The 15,479-nt window shown below is 46.3% G+C and overlaps 1 protein-coding gene across 4 annotated transcripts in view; it reads right to left on the bottom strand.

Moving 5' to 3' along the window:
* The window catches only part of phf6 (PHD finger protein 6), a 121,189-nt gene that overhangs the window by 8,634 nt on the left and 97,076 nt on the right, over window positions 1-15,479 (bottom strand). For all 4 annotated transcript variants that reach the window (XM_070882930.1, XM_070882933.1, XM_070882932.1 and 1 more), the window contains exon 10: window positions 916-1,018. In XM_070882930.1, coding sequence (XP_070739031.1) covers window positions 916-1,018 — 103 coding nt within the window. The remainder of the gene's footprint in view (window positions 1-915; window positions 1,019-15,479) is intronic.

Below are 15,479 nucleotides of genomic sequence, written 5' to 3'. Positions count from 1 at the left end.
CTCTCACTCCACCCCCACCCCTCCCCTCCCCCTGGGAGCCAAGCCTCTCACTCCACCTCCCACCCCTCCCCTCCCCCTGGGAGCCCAGCCTCTCACTCCACCCCCACCCCTCCCCTCCCCTTGGGAGCCGAGCCTCTCACTCCACCCCCACCCCTCCCCTCCCCCTGGGAGCCAAGCCTCTCACTCCACCTCCCACCCCTCCCCTCCCCCTGGGAGCCCAGCCTCTCACTCCACCCCCACCCCACCCCTCCCCTCCCCCTGGGAGCCGAACCTCTCACTCCACCCCCACCCCTCCCCTCCCCCTGGGAGCCCAGCCTCTCACTCCACCCACTCCCCTGGGAGCCCAGCCTCACACTCCACCCCCATCCCTCTCTCTGGGAGCCCAGCCTCTCCACCCACCAGCCTGCATATTCATATTTACAGCCTGGGCCACTGTACAGTGATCAAAGCAAGAAGCGAGGATGATATTTTTTAATATATTAACACTGTCTGGCCCAAGAGGTGCAGAGGTTAGTTGCAGCACTTGCAATGGAGATGAGTTAACTGAGCACAGACAGAGGACTGTGCTGCTGTGCATTGGAGGAAGCCTGCTTTAAATCACATTTGATAAGAAGCCAGATTCCAAGCTTTGCCATTTATCTTTCCCCCCCACCAATAAATCAAGGCCAAAATGCTGGTCCTGTACAAAAATCCCAAGTGAACAAAGTGAGAATGTGGCAGAGGAGCTGACCAACACCGATCACGAGGTGAGGAAGGCAGGAATTCATCAATGCAGCTCCATCGCACCAGCCAAAGCTTCCAAACACCAAGAAACAGTAACCGGGTTTGTTATGTCGGCAAGCTGCTTCCATCTGGAGAACATTGTGATCATCTCCCCAAAGTACTAGTATTTTAATATGTGTGTGTCACACGTACCTCTCGATCAGCTTCTCCCTCTCTGCCACAGCGCGACACACTCTCTCTCTCTTCATCCTCCTCATCTCGGTCATTGTTCCCACTGTGGTTCTTACAGTACAGCCTGTCAAACAAAGCCACGTCAACACCCACAGCACTCAGCATTGCACCTCCATTTTCTAAGTGCAAACTCTTCTTAAAATAACATTATTTATGAACCAAAGCTCCCAGCCAGCGATTTAACTCTGCAAGTGCTCATGTGCTAAGAACAGGATGGTCATCACTCCAGTTACAACAAATCAAATGGAGGAAATGCAAAACTGCTACATTTGCTGAACACGACAGCAAACCACATCATTTCTCGCTCCTCTCCTCTGTACTCCTGCCCCTCTGCCCTCTTACTTTTTTCTATCCTATTATTTTTCTTTTCCCTTTGATAACACAAGAAATTGGAGCAGGAGTAGGCCATGCGGCCCCTCGAGCCTGCTCTGCCATTCAATAAGATCATGGCTGACCTTCGACCTCAACTCCACTTTCCTGCACTATCCCCATATCCCTTGACTCCCTTAATATCCCAAAATCTATCAATCTCTATCTTGAATATACTCAAAGACTGAGCACCCACAGCCCTCTGGGGCAGAGAATTCCAAAGATTCACCACCCTCTGAGTGAAGAAGTTTCCCCTCATCTCAGTCCTAAATGGCCGACCCCTTATCCTGAAACTGTGATCCCTGGTTCTAGACTCCCCAGCCTGGGGGAACATCCTCCCTGCATCTACCCTGTCAAGCCCTGTAAGAATTTTATGTTTCAATAAAATCACCTCTCATTCTTCTAAACTCGAGAATATCAGCCAAGTCTCCTCAATCTCTCCTCATAGGACAATCCCCCCATCCCAGGAATCAGTCTGGTGAACCTTCGTTGCACTCCCTCTATGGTAAGTATATCCTTCCTTAGGTTAAAAACATACTTGCCTAAGTCTCCTCCTCTGGGATTTCAACTTCCATCTCAATTCATCATGCTCTCTCTCCTGAGTTCAGTAGCCTCCTATCCTCCTTTAATCTTTCCATTCATGTAAACTCCCCAACCCATATTCATGACCACCCCCTCGGCCTGGTCATCTCTCGTGGCTTCGCTACTCCCATCGTGTCAATCGCAGGTAAGGCCATCTCTGTCCACTTCCTCGTATCATCTCCACCCACATCCCCCTTCCCCTCCCCTCCCCCACAAAAAAAGCCTTTGGCCCTCCACTCACCACGACATTTCTGCAGCCACCGATCTGCTCAACCACACCCTCACCACCATCTTTGATGCTCGAGTCCTTATTAAAATAATTACTCTCTCTCACCCTGGCCGTTCCCCCTGGTACGGCCCTCATCTTCACTCCTTTAAGTCCCAGGGTCGCAGACTTGAACAGATATGGCAGACAACTGGTTCGGCCATTCATCGCCAGATCTGGCTGGACTCTCAGGTCCTGCTCTCGTCTGACAAAATCACTCACTATTCCAGAATCATTCTGGAATGTAACGATAAACCCCGGCTACTATTCTCCACTGCCAACCGTCTACTTAAACCCCTCTCCCCTGTCTCCTCCTCTCTCACATCTGACAAAGTATGAGGAGCTCATGGACTTCTTTGTCTCGAAGATGGAGACCATCTGTTCAGCCGCCTCTGCCTCTTCCCTTCCCTCCGAGCCCACTGGGCCAAACTTTCTCTGTTTCCCCCTGCCCTAACCCTGACCTCTCATCTTTCGACAGTTTCTCTCCGATCTCCCATCATGACCTCTCTACACTCATCCATATCCATGAGACCCACTTCCAGCTCCCTTGACCCTATTCTCACCAAACTGCTGCTTGCCCAACTTCCTTTTTTGGCTCCCATGTTAGCCGACATTGTTAACGGTTCTCTCTCCTCGGGTACTGTCCCCCTCTCCCTCAAATCTGCTGTCATCACCCCTCTCCTCAAAAAAAACCCACCCTCGATCCATTGGAAGCTACCGCCCCATCTCTAACGTGCCTTTCCTCTCCAAAATCCTTGAACGTGTTGTCGCCTCCCAAATCCATGCCCATCTTTCCCGTAACTCCATGTTTGAATCCCTCCAATCAGGTTTCTGCCCCATCCACAGTAAGAAATGGCTGTCAGTCATAAATGACATCCTTTGTGACTGTGACAAAGGCAAACTGTCACTCCTCGTCCTTTTCGACCTGTCTGTAGCCTTTGACACAGTGACTACTCTATCCTCCTCCAACACCTCTCCACCATCGTGGGTGGGACTGCACTCGTCTGGTTCCATTCTTATCTATCTAATCGTAGCCAGAGAATCACCTGCAACAGCTTCTCTACCTGCCCCGCATCGTTACCTCTGGTCTATCCTTGGCCCCTTCCTATTTCTCCTCTACATGCTGCCCCCTTGGCGACATCATAGGGAATAAGGCAGATGAGCTGAGAGCACAGATAGACACTTGGGAGTACGATATTATAGCTATTACTGAGACATGGCTGAAAGAGGGGCAGGTATGGCAGCTCAACATTCCTGGTTACAGGGTTTTCAGACGGGATGGGAGGGGGGGGGGTAAAAAAGGAGGGGGAGGGCGCAGTATTGATTAAAGAAACAATTACAGCTGTGAGAAGCGATGATATGTTAGGGGTGATCAAATGAGGCCATATGGGTTGAATTGGTCTGTGATGAAAGATGTGATTACACTGGAAAGGGTGCAGAGGAGATTTACAAGAATGGGCTGGACTGGAGAATTTTGGCTCTGAGGAAAGATTGGCGATGCTGGGTCTGTTTTCTTTGTAACAGAGGTGGCTGAGGGGAGACCTGATTGAGGTGTATAAAATATGAGGGGCCTAGATAGAGTGGATAGGAAGGTCCTATTTCCCTTGGCAGAGGGGTCAACAACCAGGGGGCATAAATTTAAAGTAATTTGGGAAAGGTTTTGAGGAGAAATGAGGGGAAATTTCTTCACCCAGAGGGTGGTGGGGGTCTGGAACTCTCTGCCTGAAAGGGTGGTAGAGGCAGAAACCCTCACCACATTTAAAAATGCTTGGATGTGCACTTGAAGTGCCGTAACCTACAGGGCTACGGATTGAGAGCTGGAAAGTGGGATTAGACTGGGTAGCTCTTTGTTGGCCGGCGCAGACACGATGGGCCGAAATGACCTCCTTCTGTGCTGTAAATTTCTGAGGTTCTATGATCATCCAAAAACACTGCGTCAGTTTCCACATGTACGCTGATGTCATCCAGCTCTACCTCACCACCACTTCTCTCAACCCCTCCTCGGTCTCTAAATTGTCAGACTGCTTGTCCGACATCCAGTTGTCAGTGAGGAGAAATGTTCTCCAATTAAATATTGGGAAGACTGAAGGGAGTCAAGGGTTATGGGGAGTGGGCAGGAAAGTGGAGTTGAGACCAGGATCAGATCAGCCATGATCTTATTGAATAGCGGAGCAAGCTCGAGGGGCCAAATGGCTTACTCCTGTTCCTATTTCTTATGTAAGCCATTGTTTTCAATCCCCTTAGCCACTGATTCCATCCCTCTCCCTAACATCTGTCTCAGGCTGACCCACACTCCTTGCAATCTTGATGTCATATTTGACCCCAAAATAGGTTTCCGACTAAGTTTGTAATAATGGCTAACATACCATTTACTTTCCTAATTTAAGTGTCAGCTGTAGCTCAGTGGATAGCACACTCGCCTCTGAATCAGAAGATTGTGCGTTCAAGTCCCACTCCAGGGACTTGAGCACATAAAGCAGAGCTGACACTTAGTGCAGTGCTGAGGGAGCGCCGAACTGTCAGAGCTGTATTTCACATGAGACATTAAACCGAGGCCCCATCTGCCCTCTCAGGATGTAAAAGATTCCCATGGCACTATTTTGAAGAGAAGGGAGTTATCCCCGGTGTCCTGGTCAATATTCATCCCTCAATCAACATTACAAAAACAGATTATCTGGTCATTATCAGACTGCTGTGTGCGGGAGCTTGCTGTGTGCAATTTGGCTGCCGCGTTTCCTACATTACAACAGTAAATGTACTTCATTGGTGTAAAGCGCTTTGAGAAGTCCGATGGTCATGAAAGGCGCTATATAAATGCAAGTTTTTCTTTCGAATAGCTTGCTGTACCTGCATATTAACTGTCAGTGATTGGTGTACAAGGACACCCAGGTCCCCCTGAACACCAACATTTCCCAATCTCTCACCATTTAAAAAATACTCTGCTTTTCTATTTTTCCTGCCAAATAACTTCACATTTCACCAAATTATATTTCATCTGCCATGCTCTTGCTCACTCACTTAACCTGTCGACAGCCTCTTTGCATCCTCACAACTTACTTTCCCTCTTAGCTTTGTATGGTCAGCAAACTTGGGTACATTGCACTCGGCCCCCTCATTGATAGAGATTGTAAATAACTGAGGCCCAAGCACCAATCCTTGCGGCACTCCAATAGTTATAGCTGCCAACCCAAAAATGACATGTTTATTCCAACTCTCTGTTTTCATAGAATCACAGCCAATGTTTGTATCATCAGCAAACTTCTTAATCATATCCCCTACATTCAAGTCTAAATCATTAATATATACCACAAAAAGCAAGGGACATAATACTGAGCCCTGCGGAACCCCACTGGTTACAGCCTTCCAGTCACAAAAACACCCATCAACCTTTACCCTTTGCTTCCCACCTGAGTCAATTTTGGATCCAACTTTGCCCTAGATCCCATGTGACCAGTCTGCCATGTGGGACCTTATCAAAAGCCTTGCTAAAATCCATATACACTACATCAATGCACTACCCTCATCGATACTCCTTGTTACCTCCTCAAAAAATTGAATCAAGTTAATCAGACATGACCTTCACTTAACAAATCCATGCTGACTGTCGTTGGTTAATCCATGTCTTTCTAAATGAAGATTTACCCTGTCCCTCAGAATTGTTTCCAATAGCTTTCCCACCACCGAGGTTAGGCTGACTGGCCTGTAATTACTCGGTCGAGTCCTTTCTCCCTTTTTAAACAAAGGTACATCGTTAGCAGTCCTCCAGCACCACACCTGTAGCCAGAGAGGATTGAAAAATGATGGTCAGAGCCGCTGCTATTTCCTCTTTTGCTTCTCTTAACAGCCTGGGATACATTTCATCTGGACCTGGGGAGTTATCCACTTTCAAAGCTGCTAAACCCCTAAATACTTCGCCTCTCACTATGTTTATTTCATCTAATAATTCACACTCCTCCTCCCTGATTGCAATGTCTGCATCGCCCCTCTCTTTTGTGAAAACAGACGCAAAGTATTCATTAAGAACCATATCCATGTCTTCCGCCTCCACACACATTACCTTTATGGTCTCCGATAGGCCCTACTCTTTCTTTAGTTAGCCTCTTGCTCTTAATGTAATTATAAACATCTTTGGGATTTTCTTGATTTAACTTGCCAAAAAATGTTTATGCTCTCTCTTTGCTTTCCTAATTTCCTTTTTAATTGCACCTCTGCACTTTCTCTACTCCTCTAGCGTTTCTGCAGTATTGAGCCCTCGGTATCTGTCATAAACCTCCCTTTTTTCTTTATCCTACCCTGTATGTCCCATGACATCCAGGGGACTCTAGATTTGTCAGTCACACACTTTTTCTTTACTTGCTCTGAACCCTCAGGATCTCCTCCTTGAATGCCTCCCACTGCTCCGACACTAATTTACCTTCAAGTTGCTGTTTCTAGTCTATTTTGGCTAAATCACATCTCAGCTTAATCAAAATTGTTTTTTCCCCCAATTGAGAACTTTTATTCGCAGTCAATCTTTGTCCTTTTCCATAACCACCCTAAATGTAACTGAATTATGCTGGGACGACCACACGTGTGGGAAGTCTCGCCAGCTATGGCAGCTCGAGATCCGGGTTTCGGAGTTTGAGCGGCAGTTGGAGTCACTGCGGTGTATCCGCGAGGCTGAGAATTTCGTGCATAGCACGGTTGTAGAAGTAGTCACCCCGTAGCTTAGGAGTGTGCACACAGAAAGGGAATGGGTGACCGCTGGACAGAAGAGGAGAACCAGGCAGGTAGTGCAGAGTTCCGAGTGCATCTCGCTCTCCAACCAGTATTCTGTTGAGTACTGGTGAGGGCGATGGTTCCTCAGCCAGGGCAAGTCCACGGCACCACGGGTGGCTCAGCTGCACAGGTGGGGAAGGAAGAATAGTGGAAGAGCAATAGTGGTAGGGGATTTGATAGTCAGGAGAGCAGACAAGTGTTTCTGTGGCCGCAGACGTGACTCCAGGATGGTATGTTGCCTCCCTGGTGCCAGGATCAAGGATGTGAGCGGCTGCAGGATATTCTGAGGGGGGGTGTGAACAACTAGAGGTCGTGGTCCATATCGGCATCAATGACATAGGAGAAGAGGGATGAGGTCCTACAGGCAGAATTTAGGGAGCTAGGAAAGAGATTAAATAAAAAGCAGGACCCAAAAAGTAGTAATGTCCAGATTACTCCCAGTGCCACTTGATAGTCAGAACAGAAATAGGAGGATAAAACGGATGAATACATGGCTGGAGAAATGATACAAGACAGAGGGCTTTAGATTCCTGAGGCATTGGGACAGTTTCTGGGGGAAGTGGGACTTGTACAAGCCGGACGGGTTGCACATCAACAGGGCTGGGACCAATATCCTCGCGGGGGAGTTTGCTCGTGCTGCTGGGAGGGGTTAAACTAACTTGGCAGGGGGATGGGAACCTGTGAGCATTGTCAGAAGGGGGAAGAAGCCAAGCTGGAAATGGAAGGCAGAAAATTAGTCAGCAAGTTTTGAAGGCAGAGGAAACAAAGGCTAGAAAATAGACAACAAGGAAGTTTGGCAGTGCAAGGAATCTAGGAAATAAGGCCGATGAGCTAAGGGCACAGATAGACACATGGGATTATATTATAGCTATTACTGAGACATGGCTGAAAGGAGGACAGGTATGGCAGCTCAACATTCCTGGTTACAGGATTTTCAGGCGAGATAGAGAGGGGCCTATTAGAGACCAAAATGGTGATCTATGTGTGGAGACGGAGGATGTGGGTAAGGTACTAAATGAATACTTAGCGGCTATCTTCACAAGAGGGGGACGATGCCGACGTTTAAGTTTAGGAGGAAGAGTGAAATATTGAATGGGATAAACATAGTGAGAGAGGAAGTATTAAGGGGTTTAGCATTCTTAAAAGTAGACAAATCGGCAGGACCAGATGAAATATATACTAGGCTATTAAAAGCAAGGGAGGAAATTGCGGAGGCTCTGACCATCATTTTCCAAACCTCCCTGGCTACAAGATTGGTGCCAGAGGAATGGAGAACTGCTAATGTTACACCTTTGTTCAAAAAGGAAGGAAGGGATAAACCGAGCAATTACAGACCAGTTAGTTTAACCTCGGTGGTGGGCAAATTACTGGAATCAATTCTGAGGGACAGTATAAACCTTCATTTAGAAAGTCACAGATGAATCAAGGACAGTCAGCACGGATTTGTTAAGGGAAGGTCGTGTCTGACTAACTTGATTGAGTTCTTTGAGGTAACGAGGAGGGTTGATGAGGGCAGTTTGATGCATTTTAGCAAGGCTTTTGACAAGGTTGGTTCGCTGATCAAAAAAGTAAAAGCCCATGAGATCCAAGGGAGAGTGGCAAATTGGATCCAAAATTGGCTTAGTGGCAGGAAGCAAAGGGTTTTTGTTATTGGAAGGCTGTTTCCAGTGGGGTTCCACAGGGCTCAGTACGAAATCCCGTGCTTTTTGTAGTATATATTGATGATTTAGACTTAAATGTAGGGGGCATGATAAAGAAATTTACAGATGTTACAAAAATTGGCCGTGTGGTTGACGGTGAGGAGGAAAGTTCTAGACTGCAGGAAGATCTCGATGGACTGGTCAGTTGGACAGAAAAGTGGCAAATGGAATTCAATCCGGAGAAGTGTGAGGTAATGTATTTGGAGAGGTGCCCACACATAAAATGGGAGGATACTGAGTGTGTGGAGGAACAGAGGGACCTTAGAGTGTATGTTCACAGATCCTTAAAGGTAGCAGGACAGGTCGATAAGGTAGTTAAAAAGGCATACGGAATGCTTGCCTTTATTAGCTGAGGCATAGAATACAAGAGCAGGGAAGGTTGTGCTTAAACCACATTACAGGAAATATGTGACTGCACTAGAGAGGGAACAGAGGAAATTTATGAGGATGTTGCCTGGACTGGAGAATTTTAGCCATGAGGAAAGATTGGATAGGCTGGGGTTGTTTTCTTTGGAACAGAGGAGGCTGAGGGGAGATCTTTATTGAGGTGTATAAAGGACCTATTTCCCTCAACACCAGGGGGCATAGATTTAATGTAGTTGGTAGAAAAATTAAAAGGCAGATGAGGAAACATTTCTTCACCCAGAGGGTGGTGGGGGTCTGGAACTCACTGCCTGAAAGGGTGGTAGAAGCAGAAACCCTCACCACATTTAAAAAGTACTTGGATGTGCACTTGGAGAGCTGTAACCTGCAGGGCTACGGACCGAGAGCTGGAAAGTGGGATTAGGCTGGATAGCTCTTGGTCGGCCGGCGCAGACACAATGGGCTAAATGGCCTCCCTCTGTGTCGAAATTTTTCTATGATTCTACAATTACGATCACTAACACCAAAATGGTCTCCCACGGATACCCCTTCCAGCTGCCCAGCTTTATTCCCTAAAACTAAGTCCAAAACCCTCCCCTTCCTTGTTGGATTTTATACATACTAGCTAAAAAAGTTCTCCTGAATGCATTTTAGGAATTCCGTACCCTCTGCACCTGACGACACACAGCTCTACCTCACCACCACTTCTCTCAACCCCTCCACGGTCTCTAAATTGTCAGACTGCTTGTCCGACATCCAGTTCTGGATGAGCAGAAATGTTCTCCAATTGAATATTGGAAAGACCGAAGCCATTGTTTTCAGACCCCATCACAAACTCCGTTCCCCAGCCACTGACTCCATCCCTCTCCCCAACACCTGTCTGAGGCTGAACCAGACTGTTCACAACCTTGGCGTCATAGTTGACCTTGAAATGAGCTTCCGGCCAATATCCGCACCATAACTAAGACCACCTATTTCCACCTCTGTAACATCGCCCGTCTGTGTCCTTGCCTCAGCTCATCTGCTGCTGAAACCCTTATCCATGCCTTTGTTACCTCGAGACTTTATTCCAACGCACTCCTGGCTAACCTCCCACAGTCTACCCACATAAACTAGAGGTGATCCAAAACTCGGCTGCCCGTGTCCTAACTCGCACCAAATCCCACTCATCCATCATCCCTGTGCTCGCTGACCTACATTGTCTTCATTGCCTACATTGCAACGCCTCAATTTCAAAATTCTCATCCTTATTTTCAACTCCCTCCATGGCTTTGCCCCTCCCTATTTCTGTAATTTCCTCCAGCCCCAAAACTCTGAGATGTCTGCCCTCCTGTGCATCCCTGATTATAATCGTTCAACCATTGGTGGTCATGCCTTCTGTTGTCTAGGCCCCAAGCTCTGGAACTCCCTGCCTTAACCTCTCCGCCTCTCTACCTCTCTTTCCTCCTTCAAGACGCTCCTTAAAACCTACCTCTTTGACCAACCTGCGCTAATTTCTACTTATGCGGCTTGGTGTCAAATTTTTAAACTGCATAATACGCCTGTGAAGCGCCTTGGGATGTTTCACTACGTTAAAGGCGCTATATAAATACAAGTTGTTGTTGTTCACAATAATTCTATACCAGTTAATATTAGGGTAGTTGCAATCCCCTATTACTGCCCTATAGTTTATGCACTTCTCAGAAATGTGCCTACATATTTGCTCTTCTATCTCCCTCTGACTGTTTGGGGGGTCTATAGTTGACTCTGTCCATTAACCTATCTTATATCCATGCTAATACATTACCTTCAATCCCATGAGCTCTTATCTTGTGTAATAACTTCTTGTGTATCACCTTGTCAAATGCTTTCTGATAATCCAAATATATTACATCTACTGGTTCCCCTTTATCTACCCTGCAAGTTTTAAAATCTTTTACTCCTGGTGGTTTATGGCAGTTTCTCACTATCTCGGAGGGACTGTTTGGGGATTGTGCTGGATTGGGGAGGAAGTTTGTTGCTGAAGGAGACCACAAAGCAGGCTGTTGGATGAAGCAGAAATCAGCTGACAAGCACAACACAGACCAGGAGTAGGTCATTCAGTCCTTTGTGTCGATTGCACTATTCATATTTGACAGCTGCAATCTGATCAGGGTGTACCCATTTAAATGTAACTTTTGTATAAATGGCTCATCACATGGCACAGTATGAAAGTACTTATGAAAGTAAACTAGCACAAAATGTAAAAACAGATAGTTAGAGATTCTACAGGTACATAAAAAGGAAGAGAGTGGCTAAAGTAAATGTTGGCCCCCGGAGGATGAGACCGGGGAATTAATAATGGGGAACAGGAAAATAGCAGAGATGTTTGAACAAATATTTTGTATCGGTCTTCACGGTAGAAGACACTAAAAAACATCCCAATAGTGGATAATCAGGGGCTATAAGTAGGGAGGAACTAAATGCAACCACCATCACTAGCTTTGAAAGTAGAGAAGTCCCCAGGCCCGGATGAAATGCATCCCAGGCTGTTGAGCGAAGTAAAAGAGGAAATAGCAGAGGCCTTGACCATCATTTTCCGGTCCTCTTTGGATCTGGGCATGGTGCCGGAGGATTGGAGGACTGCTAATGCAGTACCCTTGTTTAAGAAAGGAGAAAGGGATAGGCCGAGTAATTGTCAGCCTAACCTCAGTAGTGGGATAATTATTGGAAAAAATCCTGAAAGACAGGATAAATCTTCATTTGGAAAGGCAAGGATTAATTAGGGACAGTCAGCACGGATTTGTTCAGGGAAGATCTAACCTGATTGAATTTTTTGAGGAGGTAACCAAGAGGGACGATGAGGGTAGTGCGTACCATTAGTATATATGGCCTTTAGCAAGGCTTTTGATAAGGTCCCACATGGTAGACTGGTCACGAAGGTTAAAGCCCATGGGATCCAGGGCAAAGTGGCAAGTTGGATCCAAAATTGGCTTGGAGGTCGGAAGCAAAGGGTAATGATTGGTGGATATTTTTGTGACTGGAAGGTTGTTTCCAGTGGGATTCCGCAGGGTTCAGTACTGGGTCCCTTGCTTTTTGTGGTATATATCAACGATTTAGATTTGAATATAGGGAGTATGATTAAGAAGTTTGCAGACGACACTAAAATTGGCTATGTGGTTGATAATGAAGAGGAAAGTCATGGGCTACAGGAGGATATCAATCTACTGATAAGGTGGGAAGAGCAGTGGCAATGGAATTTAAATCAGAAGTGTGAGGTGATGCACTTTGGGAGGGCTAAGGAAAGGATATACAGATTAAGCGGTAGGCCACTTAATAGTGTACATGAACAAAGGGACCTTGTCCACAGATCCCTAAAAGTAGCAGGCCAGGTGGATAAGGTGGTTAATAAGACATACAGAATGCTTGCCTTTATTGGCCAAGGCATAGAATATAAGAGCAGGGAGGTTATGCTTAAATTGTATAATACTTTGGTTAGGCCACAGCTGGAGTACTGCGTGCAGTTTTGGTCGCCGTATTATAGGAACATAGGAAATAGGAACACCGGTTGGCCACATGGCCCCTCGAGTCTGCTCCGCCATTCAATAAGATCATGGCTGATCTGATCATGGACTCAGCTCCATTTCCCCGCCCGCTCCCCATAACCTCTTATCGTTTAAGAAACTGTCGATTTCTGTCTTAAATTTATTCAATGTCCCAACTTCCACAGCTCTCTGACCCCCTCACCCCCGGAATCAAACTAGTGAACCTTCTCTGAACTGCCTCCAAAGCAAGTATATCCTTTTGTAAATACGGTAACCAAAACTGCACGCAGTATTCCAGGTGTGGCCTCACCAATATCTAATATAGCTGTAGCAAGACTTCCCTGCTTTTATACTCCATCCCCTTTGCAATAAAGAATGTGATTGCACTAGAGAGGGTGCAGAGGAGATTGACTAGGGTGCTGCCTGGAATGGAGAATCTTAATTATGAGGACAGATTGGATAGGCTGGGTTTGTTCTCATTGGAACAGAGGAGGTTGAGAGGAGACCTCATTGAAGTGTACAAAATATTGAGGGGCCTGGACATAGGGAATAGTAAGGGTCTATTTCCATTGGTGTAGGGGTCTATTACGAGGGGGAATAGTTTTAAGGTGGTTGGTGGAAGGTTTAGAGGGGATTTGAGGGGATCTGGAACTCGCTGCCTGGAAGAGTGGTGGGGATGCAGAAATCTTCAACACTTTTAAGAGATGGTTGGATGGGCACTTAAAGTGCAGTAACTGGCAGGGTTACGGACCCAGAGCTGGTAATTGGGATTAGACTGAATGACCTTTTGTTGGATGGGTAGCAGATATAATGGTAAGTACTGCAGGGAACAGAATACGGCCAGGGTGATCTCCTGGACTAGTTTCGATCGCCTGGATGGGTCGGAGAGGAATTTTCCCAGATTTTTTCTCCCTAAATTGGCCTGGGTTTTTAATCTGGTTTTTGCCTCTCCCAGGAGATCACATGGCTCCGGTTGGGGTGGAGTGTAGAATGTTTCAGTATAAGGGGTGTCGTAGTTGTGTGAGGCGGAATGGTTGGGCTGGGTGCTCTTTGCCTTTCCGTCATTGTTCATAGGTTTATATTTAACCTTTAGGGCTGCTGACCAAGGGCCGTGCGGCTCTTTGTCGGCCGGCACGGACACAATGGGCCGAAATGGCCTCCTTCTATGCTGTAAATTTCGATGTTTCTAATGAAGTAGTACTCGGTAAAATAATGGGACTAAAGACAGTCAAGTCCCTTGAACTTGATGGCTTACATCCTGGGGTCTTGAGAAATGGCTGCACAGACAGTGGATGCATTGGTTGTAATTTACCAAAATTCCCTGGATTCTGGGGCGGTCCTATCAGAACACAAGAACATAACAAATAAGAGCAGGAGTAGGCCATAGGGCCCCTCGAGCCTGCTCCACCATTCAATATCATTGCTGATCCGATCATGGACTCGGGTCCACTTCCCTGCCCGCTCCCCATAACCCCTTATCGGTTAAGAAACTGTATCTCTGTCTTAAATATATTCAATGTCCCAGCTTCCACAGCTCTCTGAGACAGCGAATTCCACAGATTTACAACCCTCTGAAAGAAGAAATTCCTCCTCATTTCAGTTTTAAATGACTGGCCCCTTATTCTAAGATTATGCCCCCTAGTTCTAGTCTCCCCCATCAGTGTAAACATCCTCTCTGCGTCCAACTTGTCAAGCCCCCTCATAATCTTATACGTTTCGATAAGATCACCTCTCATTCTTCTGAATTCCAATGAGTAGAGGCCCATCCTACTCAACCTTTCCTCATAAGTCAGCCCCCTCATCCCCGGAATTAACCTAGTGAACCTTCGCTGAACTGCCTCCAAAGCAAGTATTCATTCTTAAATATGGAAACCAAAACTGCACGCAGTATTCCAGGTGTGGCCTCACCAATACCCTGTATAATTGTAGTAAGACTTCCCTGCTTTTATATTCCATCCCCCTTGCAATAAAGGTCAAGATTCCATTGGCCTTCCTGATCACTTGCTGGACCTGCATACTAACCTTTTGTGTTCCATGCACCAGGACCCCCAGGTCCCACTGTACTGCAGCACTGTGCAATCTTTCTCCATTTAAATAACTTGCTCGTCGATTTTTTTCTGCCAAAGTGCATAACCTCACACTTTCCAACATTATACTCCATCTGCCAAATTTTTGCCCACTTACTTAGCCTGTCTATGTCCTTTTGCAGATTTTTTGTGTCCTCCTCACACATTGCTTTTCCTCCCATCTTTGTATCGTCAGCAAACTTGGCTCTGTTAGTCGGTCCCTTCATCCAAGTCGTTAATATAGATTGTAAATAGTTGGTGTCCCAGCACCGATCTCTGCGGCACCCCACTAGTTACTGACTGTCAACCAGAGAATGAACCATTTTATCCCGACTGTTTTTTGTTCGTTAGCCAATCCTCTATCCATGCTAATATATTACCCCCAAACTCGTGAACTTTTATCTTGTACAGTAACCTTTTATGAGGCACCTTGTCAAATGCCTTCTGCAAATCCAAATACACCACATACACTGGTTCCCCTTTATCCACCCTGCTTGTTACATCCTCAAAGAACTCCAACAAATTTGTCAAACATGACTTCCCCTTCATAAATCCATGCCGACTCTGTCTAACTGAATTATGCTTTTCCAAATGTTCTTTCCAACTGCTTCTTTCATAATGGACTCCAACATTTTCCCAACCACAGATGTTCGGCTAACTGGTCTATAGTTTCCTGTTTTTTGTCTGCCTCCTTTTTTAAATAGGGGCATTACATTTTCAGATTTCCAATCTGCTGGGATCGCCCAAGAATCCAGGGAATTTTGGTAAATTACAACCAATTCATCCACTATCCCTGCCGCTACTTCTCTTAAGACCCGAGGATGCATGCCATCAGGTCCAGGGGATTTATCTGCCTTTAGTCCCATTATCTTACTGAGTGCCGCCTCCTTAGTGATTGTGATTGTGTTAAGTTCCTCCT

Source organism: Pristiophorus japonicus, chromosome 6 (genome assembly GCF_044704955.1).
Source record: "Pristiophorus japonicus isolate sPriJap1 chromosome 6, sPriJap1.hap1, whole genome shotgun sequence".
Lineage (NCBI taxonomy): Eukaryota > Metazoa > Chordata > Chondrichthyes > Pristiophoridae > Pristiophorus > Pristiophorus japonicus.
This window is presented reverse-complemented; position numbering and strand designations above follow the sequence as displayed.